Source organism: Lichenostomus cassidix, chromosome 1, assembly GCF_008360975.1.
Source record: "Lichenostomus cassidix isolate B80296 chromosome 1, HeHo_3.0, whole genome shotgun sequence".
Classification (NCBI taxonomy): Eukaryota; Metazoa; Chordata; class Aves; order Passeriformes; family Meliphagidae; genus Lichenostomus; species Lichenostomus cassidix.
In genome coordinates this window covers 95,451,010-95,476,036 of record NC_139479.1, presented here as the reverse complement: position 1 = coordinate 95,476,036, position 25,027 = coordinate 95,451,010, and the positions used below count along the sequence as shown (strand labels likewise).

Below are 25,027 nucleotides of genomic sequence, written 5' to 3'. Positions count from 1 at the left end.
GTAATACGGAAAGACCTGGGTTTTACACAGGTTCTGCCTGAACTTTGGTCTTTCCTTTACTTATATTGAAAATTGGCTTGAAGGTCTTTGCTATGAAACACTGCCAAGAAATACAGGGGATTGTACTACTCCAGCGTGGGGAACACAAAAAATGCTCCCTGCTCCTTTTTTGCCTTCATTTGGGGCACAGCATGAATAAACAGAGAGCATGGAGGGAACATTTTTGGTTATATTTTCAGCTGCTATTTGTCTTTGTATTCATTGCAGGCTGGTGGGTGACTTCATGGAGAACTCCAATTATTTGGACTTATCAGACTAGGGGTTGTTTTGTTTTGTTTTTTAAGCATCAAGATCTTACAATCATAATCAAACAAATTCAGGGAGTTTACAAGGTGACCAGATATAAAGAAACAGGAAGAAGCTGCTCCTTGGAAAATTCTTCTACTGCAGGTTATGGAAGTGCTACAGTTGGAAGAGTCTTGAATTTGCTGAACTATCTTCTAGCTGAAATTTTAAAAGAAAACTCAGCCTAAGGCAAAGACGTCTCAGAGCATATCAAACATTGCACCCCAGTTTCAGCAAAATTCTTAGCAACAAAAGAGGAGGTTTGTTATAAAAATTGACAAGGATCAAGTACAAGTAGGAATTCTGAATAGAATAAAAGCCTTAAAAACAATGAATTTTTTACGCTTGGTTTTGTAAGTTATATGTAGGGTACTTTAATACAAGTCATCACTGCTTACTTAATGTGATACACACAAACTGTAAATCTCTCCATTCTGTGAAATCTAAGGCATGGTCAGCAGGAGTTTTAGAAACACCTTGGAAAAATCTCATTTTTCCACTGAAAAAATATTTAACATTATACTTTCTAATCAGAGGCCAAATGTGCATCCCACCACATTTTCTCATTAGTAATCAAGATTATAAATTACTAACTTTCTCTGGTTTTCTTTGATGTATGCAATATGTTTCTAACTGTGTAAAACAAAGTAAATACTATCTGTAAAAGATACAATAATGTCAAGAACATACCCTTGATCCTATGTGTAAATAGCCATGCTATAATTTCACTTTGACTTGGCCTTACCACTAAAGTGTTTCCACAAGATTCCAAAGTACTCAGATTGATGATGAAAATGACCACTGCTGGAAAGGTGTTGTTATTAATGAAGCCCCTGCAGTGGGCATCCCCGTGTTTCCCATTCAGTGCCAGATCTGTCTCAGAATAACCAGAGAAAAGAACTGTGCAAAAATTTATCTTCATAGTAATTGTCTGTACTCCACAGAAAACATTGATATCTCGCTCAGCTGCAAGAAAAATACAGAGAAAGACATTGTAGAAAGATTTGAAGTAGCATCATATAATTGTTGTAGCAGTTACTTTAGCGTTGTGACTTCCAACCAAATAATTTTTTAGAGTTCAGTCCCAACAAAATGCTAGAATATAAAGGTCAGAATTGCATTAGTCTGCAGAACAGATTTGACTCGACCACTTCACTAAAGAAAAAAACAAGAATTAATATAGCAACATAGTGTGACCAAGAAAGAAACATTTATCTAAAATCCCCCAGCAAATCTTTTAGCAGCACATTCATAAAATGAAACACTGCAACAGAGGAGAAAACAGCAAGTGGTTAAATATTTGCAGTCTGATTAAGCAGGCCCCTCTGGAACAGAAATTTCCAAGTAATTTTGAGAAATTGAGGAGGCCAAGCTCTGCCTTCCAGCCCACTCTGGCATGGAATACTGGCTACATTTTTCTGAGATGTCTGGAGTCCACTTTGTATGAGATCACAGGCTGTGCAGACTTTGAAGTACAATCAACAGCTTAATCAGAGTAATTTATTATGATTTCTCTAAAGTTGTGTTTTCCTGGGTTTTCTGGGGTTTTTTTTAAGAACCATCAACTTGAGCTTTAATGAAAAATCAGTTGGCTCTTGAAAGACAATGATCAATACTACAAAGCATCTTGCAATCATTCATTCTGTGCATTATGACAACACAAAAGACCTAGAAAGCAGCAGCTGTTAAAACTGATCAATTTTTGAACAGCAAAAAACCATCTTCGGACAATTTGACCTTTTATTCAGAAGTTCTGAAGATTTTTATGTACTGAATGGAAAAGCATCAGGTTCAGATACAGGCACAAGCAACAGATTGCTTAAGCAACAAATTGTTTTGCTTTAAAGCTCTAACATTGGTTTTCTATAAGGTCTTCTTTGCCCACAGATGACTGGGGAGCTGCTCTGGTGTTTTCCCCTAGTGCTTCACAAAAATGCATACTGCATTGTGTTAAACACAAGCATTACTCCCTTTTTATAACAACTAATTTATTGCATCTGCCTAAAGATTAAGTGCTATTAAAAATTGTAGAACAACTTCAGTCAATACTATACCATTAAGCTTGCTGAAATGAATTGTTTCACCGTGTTATCACAACAGAGAGGAAATGAAATCTCCATTACAATGACCTAGTTCTTCCCCCACGGTGCAGGAGCACAAGCAGTTTAATTTAGACAGCTTTAATGGTGGCTTTCAAGCCAAAACAATCAAGTGCAGGAAATAACAGGCCAAGCTCAGTCCTGAGCTAATGCCGTGATAAATGTTACTCACTGGGTGTAAATTTGGGCAGAAAGGTACTGGAGGCAAGGCAGGAGTTGGAAGTGATTTGGCATGAAATTCTCCTGGTTTGTACACAATCATAACCCCACTAATGTAACACACAAAGATCAGGAAGCAGCATGCCTTGGTTTTCGTTACAGGAGGACTATTATGATCCATTTAATGAGTGCACTAAGGCAGAGGGACCAGTACAAAAAGGTGAATGGCAAAGTGTGCATTTGTGCTTCCTTGGACTGATGCACAAACAGTCAGATTGTAATGAATTGCAGGATGGAACACAAAGTAGCTCAGTTAATTTTATAACTCACTTCAAGCCTTTTCAGAAAGCAGTAACTTCACCAATTAAGTTACTGCTACTGCTTGCAAAATTATCATTTGACACTATGGGAAATGAGACCATACCATACAAAACCAACTTTTGTGTGATACAGGAGGATAAACAACCTTTCCAGACTGAACATTTTCTGCCCACTACTTCACAAGGAAGTGTTGCTGCCAAATAGTCTGTTCTGGAAACAAAACATTTTTTGTTCAGAAATAAATCTGAAGCTAGTTCCAAACAGATCTAATGCCCTCTTAGATGTTAAATATCTAGCTCATTTTTTGACAATTCAGGAAGGTAAATATTATTCCTACATAACTTTAAAAGAAAGAAAAAAAGTATTTGCACTCCTGTATTAAAAGCTCTTGGTTTTATAAGAGGAGCAATGGTTTGAAGGCTACATCACCCATCTAATGAAAATTTAAATATAATACCCTCTCTGTCACAGAGTTTCCATGCAGACAAATCTCCTACCTTCTTTCTGACTCAAATCACACAAGCTGTCTATAGCCAACAGCGCTCATAGATGTGTCACAAGCAAGAGAGCAAAGTTCAAGTTATACAGAGATCCTACAGAAACAAAGACAATCTTGAATTATGGAAAGACTCATGGTGACAAATGTTGGGAACTCCACTGCCCACTCCTGCTCTGTTGGCCCTCCACACATTGCCAACTCACCCCAGGGTAGGCAGCAAAAAACCCTCAGAGGACAAGAGTTTTCCACAGAAGACCACTCATAAAAGTCATTCCACCAGAAGAGGCATGGAAAGACCTGTGTAGTTCAAAACCAGTTTCTCTGCATGAACCTCCTCTTTGATCAAATCACTGCTTTGATACTGAATTAAAATGCATCATGTATGTGAAAAGGCTGCAACATTTCCTCAGTTCCTACTAAGTTCTCAATACATATTTAAAACAAGAACCCCCTGAATCAAAACTGCATTTCCCCACTGAAGACAGACTGCTATGGCTCTATGCCCCAAAAGCCTTCTAAAAGCTATGCTTTACTGCAATGCAGAGCTAAAGCTTTTCCCCAGGTAAGCTCTCTGAAGGGTGGCAAGATCTAACCTAATTATATATTCTCTGGAACACATCCAGCTTTTAGTATTAAAAAAATCACTGAATTTTCAATCTACTGAAAATGGGGGGTATTTTTCCTTCATTCCTAATGACTATTGCGTTCCTGCACTCTAAAATAAACCTGCAAACTGCAGAAACAAAAGATTGTCTGATTGTCATCCTATTTATTCAGCACCATTCCTATGCAAGAAGTCACCTAAGCGATGAATGATAAAAGCACAAGCAAATGAAAAATGGATGAGCTCCATGGTTCCTCTAGGAAGGCTTCATTTCTCCTCTTTGTTGAGGAAAACTTCTGGTTTTTAACAACATTTAAAGAAAAACAGGACATAACTTCAAAATCCAATGGCTTCTCTGGTATCTGCACCCCATGCTTTGAATTCCAGCTGACAGCAATGAAGATTCCTTGTGTGGAACAAATAAGGAACAGGAAGAAAGTCTATCCATAAACAGGTTCTGTGAGTAGTATCTCAGCCTGGGAGATACTGTTTTTTAAAACAATCTCCTTTTTGACCTCTCTCTCACCTCTCCCCCTTCAGTTTGAACTCCAAGGGCCCTGAGGCAGCATCCCCAAAGCCACAGCCTGAGCCCAGGGGAAGCCAGCACAGGAAGAGTGAGCTCCTTCCCCCTGCAGAGTCTCTCTCACCCATCTTCAGCAGCCTCTCAGCTCCACTAGCCCCAGCCCATTACACAGCAGACCCTTTGGCATATTGAAAATATCATCTGTCAAATTTGGGGACAATAGGGGTTCCTGGCTTTTACCTCTGTCTCTGATGCACAGCTGATAAACAGAATTATTTTTCTTTCTTAGCTTTCAAAATCAACTGTAAGACTGTTGATTAAATTACAGCCTTAGAATCTTTGCTGCCATGGATGACAAACAAGAATAAACAGGACTCTGCTTTCAGCTCCTGTGGCCAGTGAGGAGTGATTAGCATTTACTTAAAAAAAAAAAAATCTGTTTATGTATAAGCTAAACAGATTTTCTCCCAAGTCAATGAGATTTGGCAGACATGGAATCTGATATGACTCATTTGTATGAGGCAGAACTGCAAGAGGCCCTAAATACCCACAATAGGAGATGAATTCAATTCACAGGTATCACATTGCAAATAAACATTGGCACAGAGCAGGTGCAAAGAATGACCAGAGAAAAATTTTAAAACTCAGAAAGAGGAATATAAATTTCCCTCTAGCTATTGCAAACCCCTCAAGAAGCCTGAAACAATGACCAAAAAAGCCACAATTACATAAAAAAACTCAAAAGGTAGATCTGCAGCAGGTGGGAAAAGTTCCTTCACATTTCTGAGGCAAACCCGTAAAACTTGACGCTAAGAAGGGGAATATACAAGTAGCTTGTGAAATACTCAGTTAAATTGTGATTTTCTCAGGAATGTAAACAACATATTTGATCTTCTCAGTCTGTCTTATTTCTCTGTTCTTCATACCCATATTGATTAAGTGGAAAAGAATCAAACCCACTGTTGGTCTTTATGTCAACAGAGCACCTAGCAGTGTAGTAGTAACATAGGAATCAATAAACAGACTTTCCGCCTTCTACTGACTTTAATTTAATAAAAGAGTTGACCCTTCCTGGAAAAAAAAAATCAAAACTTTTATTATTCAGAAGCAACTACAGGAAAGGTATTACAGCATAATACTACACTGAGAGTTCATTACTAAACTATTCAATTCAATTGCTATCTCAGAAAAACAAGATGTGAGAGAGACAGTATCCACAGCCTTCTTTTTATTATTATTATTCTGCCCGAGATACAACTGAAGCAAGAAGGATAAGCAATGTAATAGAAACTAAAAGGATGCTTTACCTGAAAAAACCCTGATACCATGCCACTAAGACTGACATTTCATTTCTATTTCTCATTGTATTAACAGCTCTGAACATCCAGTGTCCCCAAAATGACTTCATTCCCATTTTCTTAGAGAAAGGACAATGCATCATACACAGACATATCCCATTGCCTCACCTGTGCCTAGCAAAGGGCATAATGTTGAAGCGAGGCACTAAATTTTGCTTAGAATAGAGACATATTTCTTTATTTTACTAAAGTTATAATTATATTCTCTTACCCAGGAAGAGAAAACAATAAAACCCAAACACAAAAGAAAACCCAGTTAGAAGTGTGAGAGTGTTAAATCTATAGAGAACATTTACAACAATATGAGCTCTGGCGAATGTCTTGGACAGTTTAGAGCTCTGGCAAAGCAGGTCAAACCCCACTGATGTGAGGGGAATTGTGTGCATTGCTACCAGGCTGAATTTGACCCATTGTGCAGTTAAGAAGGAAGTAAAGTGCGACATTAGACAAGTTCATTGTCACAAAGATAGTTAACACTCACTTAATGTGGAGTCCTACCCCCAGGCTTTAGACAGATTTAAAGCTCTGTATTTAAAAATAAGCACTGCTTTGAACCAAGACAATAAAGAAGCTATTAGATAAAAAAAAGTCTATTAAATACTTACCAGGAAACCTGCTATGGAGGTTAGCATCACAGTTGTATCCATTGAACTGAGCACTCACTGGAAGCACTTTAATCGTCAGCAGGAGAAGCAACCATACCTGTTCCATTGCAAAACCTAGGAAAACATTAAGTGGTTATTACACACATCTGTTCATTGCATTAAGATGCTTACTGCAAACATTTAATCACTCGGGAGGCGATGGTCTCCAGCAAAGGAACTGAGGATAAAGCTCACAAGCTTGTGGGAAAGAGGTCACAGACAGCAGGGCCAATTTCTCTGCTTCTGAGTAATGTGTAATTTCTATTAACTTCTACAACTTTTAATCATAACTTGTGGCAAAATAAAAGGTACTCAAGGATGATAGAAAAGGTAAAAAAAACCAAAAAACACCAAACTAAAATATATTGATAGATTAGAGTTTCTGGAATATTTAAATTCCAACCATTTTAGAAAGATGTCTTGGATAAAATTAAACTATTTTTCTAATTCCTTGAAAACCATAGAAATAAAATTGCTAGCTCAGCAATTCTCAGGCTCAAGATCCTAGGATAAAAATCAGTATCTATTTGCCAAACATTTGTTCTTTGCAGCACACATGCAATTGAATTGAGCTTATACAAAAAGCTGGTACAGACACTTTCCTCTATTTGAATTGTATCTGGCAATCAGAACACATGAATTTCTAGTGTTCTCAGTAATTATTCCTTTTGCAAGGAAAGCTCCCAAGTGTAATACCTGTGGTATTTACCACAACAAAAACAAAAACAAACAAAAAAAAAATCTTGTACCTGTCTGTCAAAAGCATCTCAAAATACCGAGATTTTTGTCCATGAATGTCCATGAATCCAAGTGCACTAATTTTTTTATTTATTTTTTTTTTATAAATAAGGTTTTGTCATTCTAGAGAATATAGCTGGTGATGTGGACCCCAAATGTGGCAATGCTCTCCATTTGCCTAGTCAGGAACTCAGCAATTCTTTGATTTAGGAAATTGCTTTCTCTGAGACCACAGAACACCTTTCTCCACCTAGATAAGGAACATTACAAACTCCAGAGATGCAGGACACCTGAATGCAGCCATGCCTGGCATGGCAAGGGACTGTCATTCCTTGCTGAGAAGAGCTGGCCACAGCACATGGAAAGAGCATTTGAGACAAATGCTCACCCTTGACTCAATCCTTCATGGCTACACAGCAGCCTGAGGTAAAATCTCCTCTATAATACAAAGGCTTCCACTAATTTTCAAACCATGGTCATTTAATGCTCTGTGTTGAAAGCAAGACTCTTAGAGGACACTCCCAAGAGCTTTGTCCATGAACAGATCAACTCCAACAAAACATTGACCCAAATTCTTCTAAAAAGTCAAAGATATGTCCAAGTGTACAGACAATGACTCCTCTGTAATTCTGCTTGGAAGTACATGGAATAAAACATGGAATTGGAAACACCAGCTTCCAGCCAAGCTTGCATGTTTGGGAAGTCACATATAACTTTTGCTATTATCACATTCAAAAGGAGCTCTGCCAACAAGTTCTTCCCAACTTCCTCGAAGTGTAACTTACAGCAACAATGCAACCTCCTTTTTGTTTCAGGTGGATACTAAATTATAAACAAAAGCACTCTTTGACCCTTTACTCTTTTTCCATTAGACTCTTGTGGAGGTTGACAGCACTTGCAGCTAATGTTGATGAAGAACTGTGAAAACATAAGAAAGCAAATAAAATTTCCAGCTGGGTTGCTATGAAACCTCTGTATTTTCATGATCTCTTCACCCTGTCCATTACTCTCAGATGGAGAAGTAAGGCAGTGTTCTGTTTGTTTGTTTACTATGAAAATTCATACTTTATTTTGAAAGAAGCACTTTTTCCTTCAGAAAACTGGCATTTCTCCAGTGTCCTGGAGCCTTACCTGTGCTTGTACAGCACTTATATCAATAAGGTGGCTATTACTGTTCTCTTGTATATGGGCTGGTTTCTTATGTCCATTACAATGGTGTAAATCAAGGGCAATTTATCAACATCTAAATCTGAATTTAATTTTCTAAATATCCACAGCGGTTTTTTGCTAGCAAAAAAAACATGTCTGAAAAGAATTTAATGAAAGATGTCACTGACAAAGCTGTAACTATTATTTTAGATGAAAAGCAGAACTTCACAATAAATTCTAAAATTTTAATTATTAAATAACTTATACTGCTGCATTTTGGAGGAAGAATAGATGATTGCTAAGGAGCAAATCTGAATTAAGACATTAAGTATTTATAGCGTTATTTCTCTAGCTGCATTCAGAACAATTCAGATTTTAACACAACCAATTAACTCCTACTTGCTTTTTGGCTATTGACTCATCTGCATATGGATCAACATGCAGATCCACATCCCCAGTTGAGCTGACTCCTGCTGATTTTGGTTAAATAAGCTAGGAACCTGAATTATTTTTCATTTCTCAAGAGAACTGCGGGGTTAGAAAGTCCCCTGAGAGGCCAATATTATTGATCTGCCTACCCCAACAACAATTAAGGCAGCCATTCCAGCTTTTCCAGCCTGGTCTTAAAGGCGTCTAACAAGTTATTTCTCAAAAGAAATTTCTAAACTTCAGTATCCCAAATGTATAAGGCATCCCAACCAAAAGGCTTGTACCACACTGATATGGCTGACCATTTAATACAATTATAGAGGAATGAAAGTTTTATCAAAATAGTAACACTAATATAATTTTATTGCCGGCATATGGAATTAAAAATCCATGTACAAAAATGTAAAATAGCATGGAACTGCCAGGAATAGGATGGTTTATAATCCAGGAGTGAAATCTGTGAGAGAGATATTTGCCTTTTTTTCTGCATTTAGTATGCAATCCTTTGTATGCCTTTTTTGAGGAATGCAGCTCTTAGTGTTTTCCAAAAAAAGTGCTTTGATCTACTAGCACACATATTTGGCTGCTAAGGAGCCTTCCAGAGTTAAAAAGATGTCAACACAGACTGCAAGGGAAATATGACCCTTTCTAATCATTAAACCCTTAATTGACAAATCCATATCATGTTTCACTGATGTACCAAGAGTCAGGTCCTACTGTTCAGTGCTGCATATCAGGGAAGAGTACAGAGAGGTCAGAGCTGGAACACACACTCCTCAATTTATTTGTTATCACTTCACAAAGCCCTCGTCCCTGCTTTGATAAACTTCACCATGTCAGAAAACCTGCATAGAATTCCCAAGTAAAGATGTTTATGATTTAAACAAGACAAGCTTTTGCTGTCAATTTAGGAATTTATTTCCACTGAGAAGCTGTAGTTTGATTTAAATTTTGTCTTCTTTCCTCTCATGACCTGATATGCATTTCTCTTCTTTCTCATCCTCTCTAAAAAGATCTTCAAAAAGTTTCCATTGTCAACAGCATTCACTGATTCAGTCCTATGTTTTTATTGAAATGCATTTGGGAGCTAGTTGTGACTTCCAAGTATATTATTATTATTTCAAATATTCTTTGTGCATTTTATAAGAACTTCCTATTATCCACTGCTTACTCTCTATTTTTAATTCACAGGGTGTGGCAGTTCAGCAGAATAATATGGTGATCTTTCTACCTTCTGACTGGATAAGTTTTTCAAAAAGAACATTTAGTGGTAATAACAAGTTCTGAAAGAAAATTATAGATGTGATGGGCACTTAATAAGCTGATGGTGCATTTGTAAGTGTTTTCATATACACCTAGTAACTGCCTAAATGTTGTCTAGCAATGTACATTAGGTGTCTAAAAGTAATGGAAAAGGAACATTACTTCTAGTCAGAAAAATATTTGCGAATTATCATTACATGTTTTGAGTCCTTCTCAGTCATCTCATGACAAAACAGCTCCTTGTCTTTGTGGTTTGCCTCGCCTTGCTGCCACACTTGCTCCTGCATGTGCACTCAGGCTGTGCACAGCTGTGCAGAGCATTCACTGTGCCACTCTCAGCTCCTCCAAAACCACTTTGCTTCTAAACGTGAGCTCATTTGCCATCACCTAAAAGTAACCCTTGGAACAAAACCAGAAAAATAGTCTCTACTTCAAGTTCTTCAGTGGAACTTTCTCTTTTAACTTGTACATCCTATTGAAATAAATTATCCAGATCATTTTCACTATCGCCTTCCACTTTATATCCTTGGATCTTATGATGCAGATAAAACAGGACTTGGATCTTTACAGCAACTGTTTTAAAGGTAAGCCTATCAAAAGGTGATAATTGCCTTTTTTCAAAAGGTTTGTTACAGAAAAACGGGCACTTGGGATACAAAGAACTTCAAGACAGATTTCGACTATAAAATTTCTCTGGTTTTGTGGATAATCTTTGGTTCTGAGACTTTGAAGCATGCATATATTTTTTTAGAGTATTCTGTGATTTCAGATTCCATACTGCCATCACGTTTCTGACACCTAACAAAACCTACCAAGCTGAAAAAATAAATATATGCAAACACACACATACACATATATACATGATAACTGTGTACACACAGAGGCACACATGTACATTGAACTTATCAGTTTCCTGAACAGAAGGCTAAAGCTGATGATGGAGCTAAACCTGTGAAGAGCCTGTAGGCTCCCAAAATTACAGTATTTGAGGGCTCACAGCAAATGTAAAAATTTGACATATGTGAGGAAATAATAAAATAACATCAGAAATCAGTGTACCTCAGAATGTACAAAATCACCTGATTTTTCCCATACACAAAAAAGTGAAAATATTTTTGTTTTAAATAATAAATGAATCTGTCTTGTAGCTATTCAGAACTCAGCAATTATCAACTGAACAAGAAAGATCATGCTTTAAAAACACTTATCAGTCAGGTAGAAACTTGCCATCAGCATCAGTTATTTGGCCTTGGAATGACATGTATTTATTTTCCACTCATATTTTTCCCCTCAATTCTTAAGATTTATAAAAAAAAGGGAACCTGGATTAGCTCCATACTATATCAGAAGTGTAATTAAATGTTGGGTCAAAGCTTGGAGTCTCCCTTTAATCCAAATTCGGCCAGAACCAAACAGGAGCTTTCCCATACCAATTCTAAATCATAGCTAAAATCTCAAATGCCAAGATGTTTTGTGAATCAAGCAGGTGCCATACTGTCCAAGGAAAATGAGACTGGGAAGAAATTTTTGCAGTTTTTGAAAAACAAAGCTTTTGCTTTGGTTCAAAAGTTTACAAAATTCTAGCTAATGTTAAAATAATTTTGGGTTATTTTCAAGTCTTTTTACAATAATCTCTTTCACAGAATAAAAAAGTCAAAGAGTCTGGGAAAGAGATGTTAAGTTTCCACATAAGTAAGCCACATCAAAATTATTAGACTTTAATTTGAAAGACCACATTTTGACCAGCACACCATAATGGGCAACTGATATTCAAGATCATAAAATATTTATATGGAAGCCATTCATAGTGTGTCTATGAATTCAAATTAAATAATAACTCTAAACCCTGCTGATTACCAAAACGCTGCAAACCTACATCTGCTTCCAAAAGACACAGCTCAGTATTTTTTGTGAATCTCATTACTGTAGTGAGAAAAAAATGTGTATGTTGGGTAAATAATAGAAGCCTTACAGCCATGCAGAGCTCTTGAATCAATAAAACCAGGTGTGTTTAGAGAGAGATGCACGAGCACAGGTCCATCTGGAGCTTCATCTCAGAGCCTCAGACAGGCAAAACTCCAGCTGAGATGGTTTTTCCGCCTGCCTAATGACTAGGGATATTTAATTGCTGTACCATACTGCCAATAAGCTCCTAAAAAGAAAATTTCTGCATCTTAACACTTCAAAACATTCCTAATAAACTTTTAAACACTGTACCTTAGTATACATGTGTGTCATCATTTTTACAACCAATCCTTGGATGCACTGAGTTTTTTTTAATCTAATCTGAAAAGAAACTAAGTTAACTGCATATTTATGATGTGAGAATGAGTGACAAAGTGAAATATGCCTTTATGAAATATTTCCAAGACGTTTATAAAAAGCTGCATAATATCTTCTTCCAAGGAGACAGACTACTAGGAAAATACAATTATTAAAATATAAATAAACCTAAACAAGTGTTTGTTGAACAAGCCAGAGATCTGGACTTACTATATCTGTTTAAATTTATTCACTTGCAAGAGTTGAGCTCATGGAGTAGACTGTTTACCTGCTAGTCTGTGCTAAATGACAGATTTATTCTAGTATTTCCTGCATCCACTAGTGAAATATTAATACTCTTCAAACGTGGTATCTTCCCCCTACACAGTCCCATATTATTTTCACCATAGTTCTGCTTGATGATGGAACAGTTGAATTTTACTTTAAATATTGCCAGAATATTTGCTTTGCAGTCCCACAAAAGTGGCTTCAACAGTATACTTATTTCTCTCTTCCATTTATTTTAACAACCTAAGAAAATGCTAGAATTTTTCAAATCATGCCAATCATATCATACAATAAAATTACATAGCTATGTATCTGAGAGATAAGCTAAAAAATTTAAGTCTCTATTTGAAATTATGTTTCCAAATCCATGGTTCACAGACACCTCAATAACGTGTGAAAACACAAATCAGCTTTAAGTTCCACATATAGAAATGCACAAAATAACATCTTCTGAGCCTCACAGAAAAGACTGATTTCTATTCTATTCTTCCAACCTGCATGAACTAACCAGTGTTTCCCACAGGGCATTCGTGCAGATACAAAGCACAGAATGTTGCCAGTGAAAGCAGATTTGTGAGGAAATAAGGTCTGAAGGAAGTGATTTATGGTCAACTCTTGGACCTGAATTAAGCAATTTTGAACAGATTATCCTCTCACTTTCACACTCTTTAGACCGTCTACTGCATCAGAAAAACTTTGACATCAGCAAGACCTGAGGAAAACAGAAACCAAATTGAGTATAAGGTTTGGGGAGCATTTGGAGCAGTGAGTGGTCTGAAAAGGTCATTTTAACTCAAATTTGTATGTTCTTGACAAATCAAGACCTCCTTTTAATCATTAAAATCCAATAATTTGACTTTTTGTGCTCTGCTTTTCTTTAAGCTTGTGGTTTAGAGTTAAATTCTTTAGTGCAACTTCAGTGGATTCAACTGAAATGACAAGAATATAAACCAACTGAAAACATTGATAGATTCCCTATTGAGGTCACTGCGTTTCTGACTCACATCTTAAAACAAAAATAAAAATCATGTTGGATTTTCTACTTCTCACTTCAGCTACAAAATACTGTAAACAACCTAATTACAAAACAAGAGCCATCATACCACCACCAGCTGTGCCACATTCACTTAAAGACTGGCAAGTACATATAGTAGTATCTGTAATGAACACAACTGCAGTGCTTAAGATACTGTCTAATTAATCCAATAGTGAGAAAAAATGGGACCATTTAGCTCTATTGCAGCTGGTCTATGCTGTGTTTCTCTTTCACTTTTAGTGGAGACATTGCCATTTGACAATCACTGAGACTGAAGCCAGCCCAGGATGATCTTGGACTGAAACACAAAAGCAACAGTTGTGTCATGTCCCCTGCATGGGTAGTGTCCAAAGACTGTCCCTAAAACCTGGAACTAAGAGACTATTCCTAAGCTTAAATACATTCTCCACATATGTACATTCAGTCTACAGATTTCCTTCTCAGACCACTGATCATTATGGGGGTTCCATCAGCTAGCAAATTTACAGAAACCATCAAATCATCTGATATAGGCCCCTGAAGTGTCATCACATTCTAGTGGCCTTCAGTTGCCTCTAACCATGGTCTGGATTCAAACCCACTGATCTAGTGATGAGATGTCCTTAATCCTATTTCCTGACCCCAGAGCCCTGCAGTCACATGGGCAGATAAAGATCTTAATGAGTATCATTCCACTTAATTACTCTTTTTATGGTTTTGAAGAGAGCAATATAAATATAAATCTTCAGTACAATAATGCTTGATGTCACTAGCAAGTAGATTATACTGCAGCCATCTGTTTGCAGCTTGAAAAGTTACCAGTAAAATAAGACTTCCCTCACAAAAAACAGCAAGTTTATGCCATCATGATTACTTCAAATTCCTCACTTTTAGAAACAACAATTAAGAAGTAAGGTTGTAGAATAATGCAGTAGTAGAATACAACCTTATCTAATCCTTGGAAGTTAAACAAATTTGCAGTAAATAATGCTGCTAGTACCTTGGTCAAAGGAAGCACACAATAGCACAGATTTCATAAACTGTGAAATCAAAGAGCATTCTGTTTCGAGATTTATATTTTAAAAGAAAAACTATTTATATTGTGAAATAGAAGAGATTCTCTTATGGCTATTTCTTTCACCATGTTTCAAGTCCATGTTGTAGCCATTTGGGAGTTCAAACAAGGTTTGAAGTAATTTTTGAGCCAACCTGTAAAACAAGCCTGAGGAGTACTGGCTGATCTAGCTGAAAGAAAACAAAACATCATGCACTGGTAAAACCATTCTTTGATAAAGAATATGCAAGCAGGGCCAGCACTCGTATCTTCTGCAGCTCTTAAGGCTTTCCCCTGCAGTACACAAGGCAATTATAGTAACTATGTCAATTTAGACTGTATCAGTTCATCAGCTTAACTGAAGACTTGATTTCAAATCCCCACAATCTTCATTCAAGAATATATTGCCATTATTATTACTTTAAAAATAAACAAAGGTGGTGCAATTACCATGTCCAGTCAGCTTTGTGACCAGAAACAATGTAATTTCCAATCAACGAACTCCTGTCATTCAATTGCAGTGGAGCCAGATAAGAAGTCCTGCTTATCAAAATTTTCCTCCATCAATGCAATGACTGTGGGAACAGGCTGACTGACACCACAAGTTGGGTAACAGTGTCTCCTTCAAGCAATTGATTGTTTCCCTCCTGAAAGCAACATGAGTGGGTTTGACATACATTGATAGCCCCAGCATCGCACAGCGTTTATAAGCTTCCTCCCCTTGCATTAATAGCATGAGCATCTGGCCTGGGTAGCCTTAGGTAAAAGCTAAGATGTAAAAGTCAATCATAGTTGGATGCTAACACCTTCATATTTCATCAGCCATTCCCTGCCCACTTCTTCCCCAACGAACTACCAGTGAGACTTCCTAGTGAGGATAAATTTGTCTGACAGGTGATAAAGAAAGAATTTTCTTTTAAAAGTAAGGAATGCTGTGATATTAACCAATATTTTAGTAAGTTCTAGTTGGCTGACATGGTGGGCACTTACCCAAATCCCCTGTAGCTGTTGAGTCAGCTGTACTCCATCTATCCCGTGCTCCTGCATGTGATCAACTGTTCGACTCCTCTGCCCTGCAGAACTTTTTCAGAAAATACTCTGAGATTGTGGATGGAGGAAAAGAGACACTCATTATGAAAATTCTTTTTAAAATAGGTCTGGATTTCAGATGGGAAAATTTGACAGGTCACAGAATACTTTACAAGCCTGTTCATCATCAGAGTGAAACCTGAGTAGGTTCTTTATGGTGGCTTTTTTCAATCCTCTGCCTGTTTCATTCTTGCAGGCTTTTGATCTGCTTCTCTCCACTTGTATGAAGATCTCCAGAGGACCATGTGGGGCAAACAATCAACCTGGAGAAATTATTCTGTCATCAGCTTGTTGAGGGAAAACCTTGTCTGCTTAAAAAGAGGGGTGGCAGGAAGGAGAGAAATGGAAGCATTGAGATAGGATCAGTAACTAAACTGCAGGGCTATCAATGTACCGTTGTGTGTTGTGAGAAGTGTCTATTTTTTTTTTTTCAGCTCTGGGCTAAACTCATAGTACTAAACAAAACAAAAGCAAAAAGAGAGACATTCCACGCTGTGATGAAAATGTGATATAGGGGTGTCATCATGAATACAGGTGTCAACAGAATGGTAATTACCAACAGGACATCAATGCTCACAAAGCCAAGTGCACACAAAGGCAAAGATCAAGCTGCTAGAAACTAAACCTGCTTCATAATATCTACTCCTCCATTTCTGGGATTTGGAGGGGGGTGTTTAACTCCCGTTTCTGGCATTAGAATTTTTTCCTCCTTCTGCTCCCTCCCTTCAGTTCATATTGTAACTATCTGTGCCTGGAAGCTTTTGTTACACCTTTGGCCACGGAAAACAGTAGTTTATAGGTTTTTCCCTCATAGGGATAGCTTTGAGGTACCTGGATTTGTTGGAACGTAGGGCAGTTTTTAGAACAGGAAAGCCCAGCTTCTGCCATGCCTTCACTTCAGCCTGGTTCTCTTAAATATCAAAGTGCTGCAGAGCACACTGTGGATACTCATGGCAACCCAGGCAGGCCCCACAGGGCAGACATGGCAGAACCAGCAGTGACATGATGCCCTGACTCACCTCCTCCTCCTCATCCTCCCGCATCAGGGCAGTGACAGAGGAAAGCAGATTTTCCTTCTAACACTGAAGCCTTGCACAAATCCACAATGAAATTTCTCAGTGTAACATCAGTTTCATAAACAAGAGTATTTAAAGCACAGTCTAACCTTGATTAGGTCTCCAAAATGAGAATCTCTATTTATGTTTCTTTATTATTTAAGACATGCGTAATATCAAAAATCATCCCTTATCTTTTGGTCTTCAGATGAAATTATGAAAACATCAAATCATCATAAGACACTATGCAATTTCTGTTTCCACTGACAGGAGTAATCTGCTCTTATTTACAGGAATAGATCAATCAACAAATCTCTGTGCTTAGCAAAAACAGGCTCTTCACTGCTGTTGCACTGTACCTACAAGTGACCTGAAGGATATACTGCATGTCCTCAAAAACCCAGGTTTCTTTTTCAAGTTCTCTATAGATAATATAAATTCCACTGTTGTACAATGTGTTATTTCTCTATTCTTTACATTTAAAATAAAAATAAATCCCCAAATTCTTTGACAGGATAAAAATGAAACAAACCTGACTATTTCACCATTAACCCTTGAGGGAATGTACACCTAATTATTTGATTTTCTAATCTAAGAGTGCATTCATAAAGAAAACTATTTTCATAATGTATAATATTCAACAGCTTTGCAAGTTTTCAGTATGATTTCAAACAGTTATTCTGACCAGGACAAATAGAAGATCACAGTTCTATGAACAGATGACAATAAGATTTCCAAATGCAGCTCATTATGAGTAAGAGGAGATATCTTGCTCATTTTCAAATTAAAAATCTGTCTCCATCCCACAAATCCCTCTGCCCATCTCACTCATACTTTATGCATTATTTGAAACTGGACAAACTGATTCTTCTAAACCATAATGTTAGCAATTTGGATGCAGTCTGATTACTAATTTTATCAATTCGCTTCTAAGAAACTTTCTCTTTTCATATAGAAAGATATAACACATAAGACATTTCTTTTTTCCGCTTCTCCAGGACTTAGAAAGCCCTCAAACCTTACTACCCATATCTAGGTAACTGTGAGGAGACAGAGAAACTGTAAGAAAATAGAAAAACTCAGTAAAAGAGAATAAATTTCAAATAAAAGGTCATGTCCAAAGTTTATTAACCAGTCCACAAGCAAGCCAAATTCTGCTGCTGATTTGCCCACAATAAAATTACATATTTTGCCAGATTTGCATTTCTCTCAATAAAAGTAAGATAGCTAATATAATTCTTTATTAACAACCAGGAAAAAAATTCCTGGTTTTTATCACTATTATCCTCTCATAGAAGGGCTCCAGGGTTATCTTAAACTTGCTTCTACCAAACACAGACCACATCAGAACTTCACTATTAATGTGAAATTCCACAAACCTCAGCTAGATTGTTAGCTTTAAGCACAGAGGTTATTTCAAAACACAATATTCTTCAATTTCATGAGTTGTACGAAATTCCCATGCTCAGTTTAAAAGTGAAATGTTTTGCTTTATGAAGAAGGATTCTGGGTTTTTTGGAAATGAGCTCTGAAGGTGTACAGTGATTGCCGGAGTGTCCATGAATTGAATTTTGCAGCCTAAATGACCTTCTAATGGAACAAATCAGCCAAAGAACATCTCCATTGTTTAGGAACAGAGGAAGTCTTATATACAATTGGATAAGTAATTTCTCTAGTCACATGCTTTCTGTAGAATTTATGTCAACATCAAATGTTAAAAAAAAAGTCAGAAAAAAAGGATGGTTAAAAGAAAAACCTCAGCTGCTGAAACACAAACTAGCAAATCTTTCTGACAAAATAATCTGTTAAAATTTGGCATATATTTGGAACATATGTTGACGTACATATTGGACATATATAGGCGTATATTTAAGAGTAATCATGGATTTCTTCCCTAGACATCATCCTTATCCACATACAGCTATTATGTCCCCTGTTACATACCTGTTTTGCAACCAGGCCTACATTAGTACATTCAGTTCTTCTGACAATGAGTTTGGAAGCCTCCAAACAGCCCCCCACTCCTTCTCCAGCTGCTTTGTGTTTCTCATAGCTATATTCATCCACATTTAAAACTCACACCCCCCCCACCCCACAACTTGCTTTTCTAGGGATTTCTCAGTATTAAGACCTTATTAAGCCCATTGATGTAAGCAATTCACATTACTACCCAGGTCTCTTCTAAAAGCTCAAAACCCAGATAAACTGGATTAACAATTTATGTAATTCTTACTATACCTAATCAATGTGTGCTTTAGCCACAAGGAAAAAAAATTTAAAAATCAATACTGCATGAGAGATTCCTCCCCAGCTGTAATCAAATATACTCACACAAACACATGGCTTAAAAATTGTCATGGCTGTGTACATTATTGGCATCTAGAGAAAGTGCACACCAGTTTTAAGTAACTGAGCAGTATTCAACCTCAAATCTATCTAGTTCACTTTCTATCTTGCCAAAGCAACTGTAATTTAAATCTCTCTAATGCAAACTGTTAGCAGAACAGGGAGCACAAGCGAGAAAAATGATCATGAAATTATACTGTACTGAAACATCACAGAACCCAAACCCAGTTTACGTGAAGTTTTACCAAAGGCAAAACTGTGACCTGAACAGATTGTGAGCAACCCTGAAATTAGTTTCATTTGGGTACAGACCACAGAACTGAGATAGACAAATCCCTGTTAGTTTTACTAGCACACAACACCACACATCAAAAGACCAACATTTTTCAGTATTAGCAGAAGTAAATGTGAATTAGAAATGGTTGTGGTTACAAATTGGGAACTAGAGTAAAAAGTACTCGCAAGAGTCCTTCAGCTTGTCTGGATTTATGAAAACCTGCCTGCACGCTGGTAACAAATACATGCTGCATGTGCTTTAGAACAGCATTAAAACTAGCTAATTTCTTGATTTAAAATTTCCCTTTATTTCACAACTTCTCTGCTTTTTAGTTTTAGATTTTTAAGCCCCTACTGGCAGAATCTGCATCTATACCATAAATGACTTTAGCTCACCTGTGATTTCCCATGAAAAATCAGATTTCATGTTGACAACCTGACAGCCCAGTGTGAAAATAAATCTGGAATTCAACTTCCTCTTGGATTATACAAGAGCATTTTTACTTTGTCCCAAATCTTAAAAAAAAAAAAAAAAAAAAAAAAAAAAAAAAAGGAGGGGGGGAGCAGGGGGCAAAAAATCACTAAGTGACAATTTGCTCTCTTTTCTCCAGTCATAGAGAGTTACACTGTTCACACACAAGATGCAAACTTGGTTTTAAGACTACAATTTCCAAATATACACAGTGTTTGGTAGTATTCGATGAATCCTAAACACCGCACACTTGTATGTATGACTGAGGCACCCTTCTTTATGAACACAATTCCACCTCCCAGTTAAATCCAGTGTCTCTATTCCTGTCCTAGATTATACTTAATTTTTCAGTAGTTAAAGCATTTATTTCTTCTTCAGAAGCCCTCTCATCCTTCAGATGTTTTTGACCTGAAAGGAACATTAACCTGGTCCTCTTGCTTTACAGCATAGCCTTTCTCCTTGTCTCCCTCTGCCATTAGCTTCTTCAGCTAAATGCAGATGTCACCAGCCTTTCTTTAGCAAAGGGAAATAAGTGTCCCATTAAGTACTTAGAGGAGTGGACAGATTCTCCCATTCAGCTGGTTCCCTACACACTTGCTGGTGCTGAACAGCAAATCTTCTATTTCTGAGAAAGGGCTATCACAGAGAGGTCTTTCTCCTCTAAGTGGTTTCCTTATTTCATCTGTTCTCAAGTTTAGTGTTAAGTTGCTGAAAGATCACCTCATTCATATGATTGGGAGTCTGTTCGCCTCCAGAGTGTAGGGTGAATGAAGCAATAATTATTTGTTGGAAAAATACAGATAGTTTAGCTTGCATTGCAAAGAAATATGCCTGAATTTGTCATTATTCCAGGGACGAATCCTGAGGCCTTTATTTCCTTTTCAGAGAGTCAGGCCCTGCTCACAATGGTGAAAAATTACATGGGGATAGTCCCAGCTGCTGCTCCCGCTCAGTGAGAGCCCAAAGGGAACAGGAGAAAAGGGGCTGCCTGACCAAGCTCTGCTGCAGACCATGTGTGCACCCACGGCCTGGGGCTTCTCCAAGGAGGAAAGCAACCACCACGTAAGGTAGGATGAGAGTTTAATGTGCTTTAATACACGAGCGAAGTTCCCCAAGCCAAAGAGTTTCCCCAGCCTCTTTTGGTGTAAGCAGGTTTTTCAGCTTTAGAGCCTAGTTTACATTACACTAGGAGCTTCTTTTGGGAGTCTCTTACTTTTGAGGGGCAGGGGGGTTAAGGCTACTTTTTTTCAAGAAGAAAAAGCAAACTGCAGAGTTATTGAAATAAATGCAGAGCCTCCCATGTTTAGTCAGTTCATGGACAGATTTCTCAAGACTACTTTCCGTGAGATTTTTCCCAGACAAATAACAGTCACTGCTACAGTCACTAGGACAATTTTCTCCAATTTAATGCAAGATTAAAACTTCAAAACAGTAAGACCATTAAATATCAGGAAACTCTAACAAGAAGTAAAAAAGAGTGACGGAGATCAGAAAGATTTCCACAGCAAAGCCTTGACACATTCCTCCTAGGTTGCACCTGCTCCCAGAATACAAAAGCAGCAAACTGCCCCTAGGAAGTAAAAAGCTTACTACACAACCCCTATGAACTGCATTTAAGATGCGTATTCATTATTTTGCAGAAGGAATGTTCAGCAGGATCAATATGCCATCAAGATAAAAGAAGAGTATAAATTGTCCTGAGAGTTGGTCAGAATTTTCTTTACTGTCAGCCAGGGAATTAAAAACAGGGCAGGAGGCATATTAAAACTGTGCTTTTATAAGCTTAATCAGTAGGCTGGAAAATGAGTTTCACAAAGAGATAATGAGCTCCCAAATCATAATTTGCCAAGGGTGCATCGATTTTCACTCGTCTTCAGATCATTTATGAGCATCCAGCACAAGAACACCTTTCTGCCCCAGGCTCCCACCAAGCAGGGGCAGGTGCCAGAACAGCTCTCCCTCTGCAAGAAAGAGTTACCAGTTCAATGGTTGCATCAGCTAAATAGGTCATGAGTTTGGATCCACTCAAGATGGATATTTCATGGTCATTATCAAAGCTGAGAATGAAAGCATTTTTGTGCCCCATTGAATAAATTTTCTTCCCCTCATGGGCATCTTCACAGATATAGCAAAGAGCTAAACGTAACAGGTTGATGACAAAATCAGTTGTGCTGCCATCACTGCAGCTTTACCAACCAACAGTCTGTGTCCTCATCCCCTCTCCATCCCCAGAACTATTAGGGCAATGGCCCAGTCCATAGGAGAATAGACTGAATATCTCTCCTCCCGCTTCCTCTTGGGGACAACTCCACTAGGTCTAAGGATGAAACTTACTCCTGGGCTGGTGGAAACAGGTTTTGTCCTCACCAATTCATTCTGAATCCGTTAAACAAAGACACTAATGTTAGTTACAGTAAAGGAGAGAATGATCTAGTTCAGCATACACTCTTGATCAGTGCCTAAACCGTTATCCTGAGAAGCAAAGTTGAAATAAAGATCTCAGACTAGAGAGGCACTAAACCTAGGTTTTCTACATCTTAATCCAGCAGCTAGATCTCTTGATTAAAACAGAGGAGCTACCGCAGAGGCAGCTTTCTATCCTGGCAACCAAAATTTTTACAAATATCACAAAATTATAATAGAATTTAAAAACATGGTCTTTTCTTTCAAGTTGACATTTGATTTCTTCTTTTAAGGCACACACAAAAAACATGTATATATCTGCATTCTTGCTACCATGAGTCAGGCTTGTTTTCCTCTCTCACCCATACATCACCAATCCCCAAATGCCCTATGCTACAAAGACTCACTGAATTTTTTCAGGAGAAATGTTGGAGTCTGAGGGAACAGTCTTGTCCTCTGACTCCTGTATGCATTATGTTCTTTTAATTCCTCTGTATTTTGTATTTCGAGTTAACACTGAGATGTACAGAATTTTTCTTTCTAACTCTTTCTCACTTTTTTCACCCTCTAGTGCTTTCAGCTTATTTGATTGCACCCTGCTCTTGCCAGTGATTTAGACTGACTGGGTATTAATTGTCTGTTACATCACTTTTTACTGTGTAGCAGACACAATTTTCTCTTGTAGAGTTATCTTCATCCCACAACCCGGTTGGATTCCAATGGAGCTATTTGTTTGTCAGGGTAAAATTCAATAAAAAAATGTTGGTTGTCTTCAGGAGTTATTTATCTTTTGCTGGAGAGTACAGTAATTAAAAAATAGTGCTGTTTGGAGAAAACAAATAGGTTGCGGTGTTGTTTTTTTTTCCTTTAAATTAAATCCTGCACTCTGAAGTTCATTAGCACTTCAAAATCTTTTTTTCTCTAGAAAAAGGCACAGAATTATAAGGGAAGAGAGCGCTCCAATCTTTGGACATATCCTTTTTTTTTCCATTCTATCACATCTCTGAACAAGTTAGACATTCCCTAAGTTACTCATTTCAGTGGAAAATGAGGATTAGGTCCCTCTACCTTGTCAGTCAAGCAAATAAGACCAGATATTGATATGGGGAGGGGGGGTGGAAAGGAACCTGTTACTCATTTTCTATTTAAACATGTATTTTTAAAAGCACAGTTTATCTCCCACAGCAAGAAACAACCTACCCATATCCTTCATTGAAAGGACTCAAAGCTGATGCTTTCTTCCCTTGTTCATTAGCTGGATATGTCAATCACCAGACCTTAGCAGATGTGGCTGGGTTGGTAAAACTAATCCCCACTGTGAGCTGCCATTCTCTGAAATACTCTGAACTTCTGCCCTGTGCAGGTGACCATGCACTGAACAGGTTGCCCAGGGAGGCTGTGGAGTCTCCCTCACTGGAGATACTCCAGACCCATCTGGACACAATCCTGTGCAATGTGCTCTGGGATGACCCTGCTTGAGCAGGGAGGTTGGACCAGGTGGCCCATTGCAGTCCCCTCCAAACTTTGTCCAGTCTGTGATTTTGTCCTGTCTTTGTTGCTACAAGTGTCTGCAAAGCAACATCTGAGGACTGAAAATAAAAACATCATTACACACCTTAAATTTCATCTTCCTCCATGCAAAACCAGTGCAAAGAGCTAAAAAGTTTAAACTCTAAATTTCATGCAATTTTTCTAGAGAAAACAGAAGAAATGAATGCTTACAAATCTTCATTAGTCTGTGCATTATGGAAAGATACCATAGGCTAAATATCAGAATTGTCTATTAAGTACCATAGCAACAGATCAAACTATATGCTAGTACACTAAAAGAAAACACTGGGAAAAAAAGAAAAAAAATAACAAGAAAATTGTGACTAAATGTATGTTAAATTAATCCATAAAATCAAAAACTGAGGAAAATATATCCTCTCAAGAATTACAGCTTCACTTGATCTATTTCTTTCCTTACTATTAAGTCCACTGCATTATTTATTCATTCAAGTGCTTTAATCAAGATAACCACTCAGAAGCCATTTGATTTAAAAGTACTGTTCCTGCTAAATGTAGCAATAACAGATCACAGCAATTTGCAGCCCACGGTTATGTGCAGCAGCACAAAAAGCTTCCTGCTCTGAGGACACTCTGAATGGCTACAGCCAAGAAAGACAGTCTGGGGTGTAAAAGGAGATTTTTATACTGTTTTTAATAAAGAAATACTGTCGTGAGAGGCAGCCTTCCCCCTTTTGCTCAGAGCCAGGACCCACACTAACCACACCAAACAGGGTTTGAAGGCTTATCCTGCAGGATGAGACAGTGTTTAACTTCTGCACATTTCAAGCATGCAGCTTTACCCTTGGGGAGCCAGGCTACAGCAGCAGGGGACCCCAAACGTTTTTAAAAACCTATCCAAGAATCAGGTAAATACCCAACATATTTACACGGACAAAACACACTCTGTTGAGCCTTTTGCACAAGTGCTGTTGGATTTCTGAGTGTGGAGCAGCAGTGGCTGAGACAATGCAGGGATAGCCATGGACTCTCACATTTGTTACCAGCTACACAAGGAAAACAGCTCTTCCCAAAACACAGCTTTTTAGGTAAAGCCATGTTCAACACAAGTTTTATTTCTTTTTCTA

General features: G+C 37.7%; 1 protein-coding gene across 3 annotated transcripts in view; it reads right to left on the bottom strand.

Annotated features, from left to right (window-relative positions):
- The window catches only part of ZPLD1 (zona pellucida like domain containing 1), a 94,069-nt gene that overhangs the window by 14,586 nt on the left and 54,456 nt on the right, over positions 1 to 25,027 (bottom strand). Inside the window, exons 4-7 of one of the 3 annotated variants that reach the window (XM_085072599.1) lie at positions 15,979 to 16,102; positions 15,741 to 15,848; positions 6,514 to 6,627; positions 1,091 to 1,311 (exon numbers count right to left, since the gene is read on the bottom strand). In XM_085072599.1, the coding sequence (XP_084928725.1) occupies positions 1,091 to 1,311; positions 6,514 to 6,619 (327 nt within the window). In that variant the 5' untranslated portion in view covers positions 6,620 to 6,627; positions 15,741 to 15,848; positions 15,979 to 16,102. Of the gene's footprint in view, positions 1 to 1,090; positions 1,312 to 6,513; positions 6,628 to 10,393; positions 10,535 to 15,740; positions 15,849 to 15,978; positions 16,103 to 25,027 lie in introns of all 3 variants that reach the window. The other 2 variants (XM_085072582.1, XM_085072590.1) reach the window with 2 other exon arrangements.